General features: G+C 46.2%; 2 protein-coding genes across 2 annotated transcripts; both read left to right on the top strand.

Moving 5' to 3' along the window:
- The first annotated feature begins 5294 nt into the window (after positions 1–5294).
- On the top strand, positions 5295–7514 carry LOC148478850 (uncharacterized). The gene is made up of 3 exons (XM_088455353.1): positions 5295–5702; positions 5785–7418; positions 7496–7514. The coding sequence occupies exons 1-3, from the start codon at positions 5295–5297 to the stop codon at positions 7512–7514; spliced, it is 2061 nt and encodes a 686-aa protein (XP_088311479.1).
- Positions 7515–7538: 24 nt separating this feature from the next.
- On the top strand, positions 7539–8444 carry LOC148478849 (uncharacterized). The gene has a single exon (XM_088455352.1). The coding sequence runs from the start codon at positions 7539–7541 to the stop codon at positions 8442–8444; it is 906 nt and encodes a 301-aa protein (XP_088311478.1).
- The last annotated feature ends 430 nt before the right edge of the window (positions 8445–8874 follow it).

The following is an 8874-nucleotide window of genomic DNA, read 5'->3' as shown; positions in this document are numbered from 1 at the left end:
TGGGTTTTCTGAAATATAAGGATTCAGATTGACGTACAATTTCAAGATGTGCCAGTGTTTTCTCATTAGGTCTTCTATAGCATTGGTGTTACTATTGAACTGTGTTATAAATGAAAGATCCCTTTCTTTCTTTTTTGTAAGTGATTAGATCTTTCCTTTTGAGTTGTTCTATTTTTATTAGTTGAATTTCTAGATCTTTGGGTTTATAACCTTTACTAATAAAATTAGTCTTTCATTTCTCGCTTTGTTGGTGATATTCTGAATTCTCAGTGCAATTACGTTTTATCCATCTGAATTGACCTCCAGGTATGTTTTGAATCCAGTTCCTATGATGATTACTCGATACTGGTAAGGCATTGTTTCCGTTTACTTCTTTTATTTGTGTTCTTGACTGTAGTTTGTAAATTTCCAAGTCTAGAAATATAACACTTTCCTTGCTTGAGGTGGTTGTAAATTCCAAATTGACTGATTCAAACCAACTCGCGAGCGGCTGTCCGCTCGCAAGTGGGTCGATGTTCTGCACTGAGCATGCGCACGACGGAGGGAGCTCCGTCGTGCGCATGCGCCAGACGCGACGAGCGAAGGACTTTCCTTCGCTCGTTGTGTCTGATCAAAGGGGGCGTGCTGTCGATGTTGATTGACAGCACGCCCCCTTTGGTGGGCATGCCGGGGGCGTGCCTCCCTGATGGGAGTGTTCCTAAGGGAACGCCTACCGTCAGAAGCCGGCCCACTGACATCACTAGTGATGTCAGTGGGAGTGATTTTGGCTCTGATAGAGCCAAAATCACTCCGGGCCTTGCGGTTGAAAACCTCAACCGCAGGCTCCGGCTCGCAGTTTCGATGGTCGCGATGGTCAAGACCATCGCGGCCATCAAACTGCACGCTCGTATAGGCTGTGGGTGGTGACCCACAGCTATACGAGCGTCCAGGAGGACGCTCCATAGTTATGGAGGTGGGCCCTCATTCAGAGCGTGCGCTCTGCTCAGAGCGTACGGCTCTGAATGAGGGCCCTAATTCCTATTGATATACTTGATGAAATTTTGTAGTTCTTCATTGGGTCCATCCCACACGAAGAAGACATCATCAATATATAATTTCCAGCAGATTATATTGTTCTGATATTTATTGTTTTCCCATATATGGTAATTTTCCCACATTGAGATGAACAAGTTTGCATAACTAGGTGCAAAGGAAGGTCCCATCGCTGTCCCCCATTTTTGAAGAGTCTTCCTTTGTACCAAAAATAGTTATGTGTTAAACTAAACTCAATGTTGTCCATGATAAAATTGATTTGTTCATTCTCAATTTCTATAATCATAGAAAGGAAATATCTAGTGCTTTCACATCCATTATTGTGGGAAATACATATATAAAGATTTCACATCACTTGTTCCTAAGATGTAATTTTCTTTCCAGGTCACATTTTCTAGTACTTGTAATATATTTATGGTATTTTTAAGGTGGCTTCTTTGTTGGGATACCAGATCTTGGAGAAAGAAGTCAATGTACTTGGATAAATTGCTTGTGATGGAATTTTAACCCGATATTATTGGGCGACCAGGAGGGTTCTGTAGGTCCTTATGAATTTTCAGTAGGAAATAGAATGTTGGGATTTTTGGATCTTTTTCCCAAACATAATCAAATTCCTTTTTCTTAATAATTTCCATCTCTAAACTTTCATTCAGGATTGCTTCTAGTTCTTCTGCAAATTTAATCATTGGATCCATAGATAATAAATCGTATGTCTCCACATCACCTAATAGTCTTTCAGCTTCTTGTTTATATTTTTGTTTGTCCATCAGCATGATTCCTCCTTCTTTGTCAGCTGGTTTAATGATAATTGAAGTATCTGTTTTTAATTCTTTCAAACTTCTTTTCTCTTCAGCGGACAAATTGCTTTTTTATCTTTTATTTATCTGGTAAAGTAGCAATATTTTTTCCATCAGTTTCTGAAAGGTCTCTATATGGGGTACTTTATAGTATGTAGGGTTGAATGTTGATGAAGGTCTAAACTCTGTATGTTTGTAGTTTTCTACTATTATTTGATTTGCTCTTGTCGGCATCTCTTTGGAATAAAACTTTTTATACAAAGCTTCCTCACAAACTTTTGTACATCGATATAAAGATCAAATTTATTAATGGTGGACTGTGGAGCAAACTTAAGTCCCTTTTCTAATAATGTAACTTCTGATTGTGTTAAAATATTTTCGCTTAAGTTGAAGATGGTGGTTTTTGAATCTAGTTGTTTCTTTTTTTGATGCTTTTTATGTTTCCCTCCTCTTGTACCTCTTCTTCTAATATGGGGCTCTTTCTCACTTTTTTGTTTTGTGAGTTCTGTATATGATCCGGAAGTTTTTTCATGCTGTGCGTCAACTCTAAAAAATCATCTTCATCCTCATACTCTGCTGAATCTTCATATAGTTTCCTTTTTTGAGGATTTTTCCTTGGTTCATAAGAGGTTGTTGCTTCTTGGTTTTTCTCAGATATATTATGTATCAAGGAATTAAATTCTGCCTGTTCTTCTCTTAGGGCTGTTTCCTTTCCAGATCTATATGAATCCCTTATTATTTTATAGGGATTTTCTCCAAATGAAAAATTTATTTTATTGTATGCTTTGTAATCTTGTCTACTGTTCCTCAGTTGTGGTGTTGTTTTTATGAGGGGTTCTCTTCTTTTTTGTTTTTGTTGATAATGTGTTCCAGAGTGACGATTTGTTTGTTGTGGATTTTTTTCTATATTTATATTCTCTTTGTAGCTTCTGGTTGTAAATAGATCTTTGTCCATACTGTTCAGGTTTATGAGTTGTCTTTTGTTTGTTTTATGTTTGTTCTCCTCTCATTATTTTTTTGTTTGTATATAGTTAACTCCTCCGTATCTCTCCTAAACTTTCATTGTTTCTGTATAATTATCATTTCTTCCAATTTTTCTATCTTTTTATTAGTCATTTTTATCAGATTTCTAAAATCTTCCATTCCTGTTAAACTTTCAAATCTTTTTTCATATATCTCTATAGTATAATTTGTTTTTTTCTAGTATAAGCTTCCTATCTTCAATACTTAGCTTCATAAGTTGTGCGGAACAAGAATCTAAAATAGTATTCCACTTTTCATAAAAATCAATTTGAATTGGTTGTAATGTTGCTATTTTATTAATTCGCAAGCCTCTTGGTATCATGTCATTTTCAATATATTTATTAAGGGTGGTAATTTCCCACCACTGTTTCACCTCTTGGGTGTAATCTTTCTCTAATTTAAGAAATTGGCTACAGAATTATTCATCATTAGTATTGTCTTCTATTTCTTGATGTTTCAAATTATTACTAAAACATTATCTAGATTATTTCTTAGGTGTTGATGTGTGACATGTACTGAGGTGTATTTGGACATGGTTTTGCAGCTGCAGTATACTAATTAAGTTGATTGCTAAAAATATTGTATATCACTGCGCTATGTTTTGTAATCAGCTCATTTGAGATTTATAACACAAAAATGGGGTTATGAGTGCTATATATAATATAGATAAATACTGGCACCTATAAAAAATATATAAGGTTAACATGATTATGTTTATAACAAGCGAAGACTGCCTAAGTGTGAGCGAAGATAAGGGAACTGGGTTTTTCTGCTGATGGCTTTGATTGACAGGCTTGTTGGCTCAGGTGACTTGGTATGTCAGTGTGTCAGGAGGTTGGTTTTCAGCCTATCCGGGGTTCTTGTAGGAGTGGTTAGCTTAGGCTATATAGGGCAGGGCTCTGCCTGTGGTCAGCCTCTTTGCTGTGATCTTTTCAAGAAATCAGGCTGAGTACCCATACTGTTAAAGAAGTCAATATGCCCCGTCCACGTCGTGCTGCTCCACCCCCCCCGCCGGCTGGCGGACTTTGCCCGCCCGCTCCGCTCTGCAGTGATATGCGGGCGGGTGGCCACCCCCCCGCCCCATCCCATAGTGTGCGCATCCCCGACACCGCAGGGCATAACCACCCCAGCGCTCACCTCGGCAAGCCAGACTTCGACCCCCCTGGGCGGGGATCCCGTGGGTCCCGGTCTGCCTTGCTCTGGCCCCCCCCCCGTCCGGCGTCTAGCCGCCGGGGTATGTGTCAAGTGCGGCGGCGGTGGGTGACTCACCCCATCGGCCCGCCGCTTCTACCACACTGGCCGCGCCAGCGGGAGAACCTCCTCTCGCGGCTCCTGCGGGTCGCGTGTCACAGCTAAATCCTTCCGCTGCTCCGGCGGGTGTGTGGCTGTGCGCGCCTCCCGCCGGACACTCTGCTAACTGGGAGGCGCCACTTATTACAGCGGGGCTTCCAGCGGCGGGGTCCCCAATGGCTCAGGGCTCAAGCGGGAGCAGTGATGGCCCCGGCGCCCTTGCCTGTGCGGCCATTTCTCCTGTGGCGGCCATTTTACATACAGCAATGACATCACCTCCCAGACACCATGGGTTACTGCAGGGTCATGGCCTGGGTTATGCAGCTACTGCCCCCTGGAGTACGTTTCCGAATCCCGGTCCCCCTGGCCACTTCCCCTCCCCTGGGGTCTCTCAATTGTCATGGTTGCATAATGCAACCTCTCAACCTCCCTATTTTTCATCGGCCCCAGTTTCTTCTATATCAGGTCCTTCCTAGGGTCAAGCTGCAAGGAGCTCTGGTTTTGCCCCTCCGGTCTATCCGTCCATTTCCGTGGCACCCCCCAACCTGGGGTACGCACATTTCACTGCTCCTTCTTTCCCCTCTTACACCCCCTTTTTGCAGCCCGCTCCCCAACAAACTTACTTTTACCCTTTGGTCAGTTCTTCCTACTCTGCTTCACACCCCCCCCCAGTCCGCTCCAGTGACGACACCTTCTCCAGTCATTGCGGCACCTTCTACTTCTCAGCGTGTTCCCACCCCACCTGGGTCAAATCCGCCCTTGCCCCCTCTGTCTCCCCGCCCCCCTACACCTCCAGCCCCGCTGCCTGAGATCTCGTTACCTCTGACTCACCATGTTCATGTAGTTTCAGGTACGGCGGCTGCAGTTGGATCCGCGACAGAAGGGTCTTCAGCTAGTACGGCTGTTATCGCTGATCGTCCCGAAGCAACCCCGGCTGTTCGGCCGGCAGCTTCTCCTCGTGCGGAAGAGGATGGCTCGGATCCGGGTCCCTCAAAGGATGGTGAGTGTGATTTGTCTAATTCCTAGTGTTCTTTTTCCAGTTCCTCTTCTCATTCCTCTGGTTCTCCTGCGCGCCCGCGAAAAATCGCCAGGTTGGTTGCGCGCCGCCTTGCTAGGAAAACAGATAATAGCAGCAAGAGGGTGGAGGCAGCAATGCCCGAGGAGCCTGAACCGGGCTCGGATGCCGTGCATTGTGCGAACACAGCGATCCTGCGCGGATTGCGAAAAAGCGTTCGGGAAAAGATCCGCAGAGGAAAATTTGTGGTTTTTTTCTCCCTCACAGAGGAAACTAAGAAAGGTTTAGCAAAGGCAAAGAAACCTGGGGGATTGGGCGAGGAGGCTTTTTGCAATTTTAATGCCTGGTTGAAGGGTATGCTGGTGTTTGCGGCATGCTACCTCCACGCACGGGCGGACGAGCACGTCAATGTTCTGAAATATATATTTTTGGTGCATGACATGTTCGTGCGTTCCAAGGGTGTGGCATGGCGTGAGTATGATGTTCAATTTCGCAGGAAGCATGAAGGTAGACGCGTCCTGCCATTTGGTGTGAAGGACGTGGAGGTATGGTTGGAGGTGTCACAAAACCGTCACCCCCCTTACGAGGGGTTTCAGACACGCAAGTCCTCAACATCTTTTAAGTCAGGTGCAACCGGTTCGGCGAGAGGCAAATGTTTTGCATTCAATGACTCCAGGTGCACCAGAGGCGCCTCGTGTCGCTTTCGTCACTCCTGCCGACTCTGCAGTGGTGACCACCCAACCAAAGACTGTCGCCGGGCACCAGGAGCCAACTTATCCGACCCCCCCGAAGGAACTAAGAACGCTAACTAAGGCCAGATCCCCTATTTGCTTGGAGGCTCTTTCCCGTTGGTTAGGTTGGTACCCCTTTCGCGAGGAGGCTAAGTTCTTGTTAGAAGGTTTCACAACAGGTTTTCATTTGCCCATTTCGGATCCTATATTCGTTTGCGCTCCTTGTAATTTGCGTTCAGCCTTAGATCATGCGGAAGTCTTGCACGCCAAAGTTCAGGCCGAGGTTCTGTTGGGGAGGATAGAAGGCCCTTTCCCTGTTCCCCCCTTGCGGAATCTCTGCATTTCCCCTGTGGGTGTTGTTCCCAAGAAGGCTCTAGGCAAGTTCCGATTAATTCAGCACTTGTCCTACCCTCCGGGCACTTCTGTCAATGATGCCATACCAGCGTCAGCATGCAGAGTAGTATACCAGTCATTCGACCAGGCTCTAGGCTTCGTTCGCCATTTTGGTCAGGGAGCGTTGATGGCGAAGCTCGACATTGAGTCGGCTTTTCGTCTGCTGCCGCTGCATCCGGAAGCTATGCGCTATATGGGCTTTCGTCTGCCCACTGGCTATTTTGTTGACAAATGTTTGCCCATGGGTTGTGCGGTTTCCTGTTCCTATTTTGAGAGTTTCAGCTCCTTTTTGCACTGGTGCATCCGGGCCGGTACCGGTCGGGATGGGGTAGCGCATTATTTGGACGATTTTCTCTTTATGGGTCCAGGAGGGAGCGACGTCTGTACAGACCTCCTCTTTTCCGCTCAAGCGCTTTTTCGGACTCTAGGAGTGCCAGTAGCATTGGATAAAACGGAGGGTCCCTGTACTCGTTTGTCGTATTTGGGTATCGAGATTGACACATTAGAAGGTTGTTGTCGACTTTCCCAAGACAAGGTGTTAAAATTACTGGACATTGTGGCGTGTTGTTTGTCCGCTAATATGGTTAAATTGCGTGCGGTTCAATCGCTGTTAGGTTCCTTCAACTTTGCCTGCCGGGTGATCCCGATGGGCAGGGTTTTTTGCAGGAAACTTGAAAGGGCCACGGCGGGGGTTCTCCGTCCTCACCACTACATCCGTCTGTCAGCTGAGATTAAAGATGATTTACGGGTTTGGGCCAGATTTCTAGTTCAGTTTAACGGCGAACGCATTTGGCCTTCGCCCCCTGTGGCCAACACGGTGTTGCAGCTCTTTACTGACGCTGCTGGGTCATCTGGCTTCGGGGCTTATTTTGATGGGGACTGGTGCACCGCCCCATGGCCTGCAGAGTGGCACAGCGAGGGCCTTACCAACAACCTATTACTTTTGGAATTATTTCCAATAGTGGTCGCTGTCGAGCTTTGGCGAAATCGCTTGAGCAACCGGCACGTAAAATTTTGGTGTGACAATCTAGGTGTTGTACACGCCATTAACAACCAGAGAACGTCTTCCCCTTTTGCTTTGCGCCTATTGCGTCATTTGCTGTTGCATTGCCTGGAGTCGAATATTAGTCTCACGGCGTGCCATGTCCCTGGCGCAGCCAATGAGATTGCTGACGCATTGTCCCGTTTCCAGTTTGCGCGTTTCCGCTCCCTAGCCCCGTTTTCTTCTCCTGAAGGTTTACTTTGCCCCTCGTTTGTATGGCAGATCATCAGGCCGGCTTAGAAGGTTTGGCGCGGCATTCACTTGCACCGTCAACCCTCAGAACATACTCGTCGGCCTGGCAGGATTGGCGGGCTTATTGTGCCCAGCCTGCCATGGAGGGTAAGTCTGACCAGGACTTGATTTTGTCTTTTGTATGGTTAAAACATCAAGAGGGCCGGTCCAGGGCTTCCGTTGTCGCGGCGCTTGCGGGGATATCGTTCTTTTGTAAACTTAAAGGTCATTACGACCCTACTAAATCATTTATGTTAACGAGAGCCCTTAAAGGTTGGGCCAGGGAGCGACCCGCTCGCGCCGACTCACGCAGGCCGGTGGACCAACAGTTGCTGCAGTCTCTGCTGTCGGTTTTAGAAAAAGTAACTTCGGATTCATTTGAAGTGGCGCTTTTCAGTTTGGCTTTTGCGGCCGCATTTTACGGTGCATTCCGCGTTGGTGAGTTAGTGGCGACTAGTAAAAAGTCGGCTTCCTCCGGCCTGTTGTTATCGGATGTTGTCATTAGGGATGCTTCTGTGTTATGTAAATTAAGATTCTCCAAAACAGATCAGACAGGAAGAGGTAGATGGGTTACTCTGCATCGTCAGGACAGCAATTTAGTGTGCCCCGTTAAGTTGACATCCTCCTACATGGGTGTGCGCCCATCTGGGGGATCACAGTGGCTGGTGCATGTTGATGGTACACCCCTTACTAGGTTCCAATTTACGGCTATTTTTAAGCGCGCATTAGGTGAGTTAGGTTTAGACGTCTTGGCGTTTGGGACTCATTCTTTTCGCATTGGGGCAGCTACTTGCGCAGCTTTACCGGGGGCTTCACCTGCAGCTATTCAACAAGTAGGTAGATGGAAATCTGCGGCTTACAAGTCTTATGTTCGCTGCGATGAATTATAGTGCGCTCCTTGCTAACCCGAAAACGTTGTTTACCTGCCAATTGATGAACGGCTAGCGTTCAACAATTGGGGGTGTGAAGGGATTTTTTTGTTTTTCCCCCCAGGAGCCATGATTTGACCACTTTGGTTCACGGGTAGGGTTTTTTAGTTTTTCTTACGCATCCCTGCTAGTTAGTTGCTATGTTTTCTTTCATAAGTTGTGTCGTGGTGGTGGTTTCCTTCAGTTTCTCATAGTTAGGCTTCTTTTTCCTTTTCAGCATTTACAAAGGAAGATGGACAGGTCTGGTTTGTGGGTCATTCCTATGTTTTTTGGGCAGAGAAGCATGGGCTGGCCAAACGTGCTAGTTTGTTGCTTGGTGGACGTAGCATGAGATGGATTGGAGTCAGGGGTTTGCGTGTTGAGGCAGTTCTTGAATTGATGATCTCATCTG

This window comes from Taudactylus pleione, unplaced genomic scaffold, assembly GCF_031769625.1.
Source record: "Taudactylus pleione unplaced genomic scaffold, aTauple2 ptg000652l, whole genome shotgun sequence".
In the NCBI taxonomy this organism is placed as follows: Eukaryota; Metazoa; Chordata; class Amphibia; order Anura; family Myobatrachidae; genus Taudactylus; species Taudactylus pleione.
The sequence above is the reverse complement of the archived record's forward strand: the minus strand, read 5'-3'. Positions and strand labels throughout refer to the sequence as shown.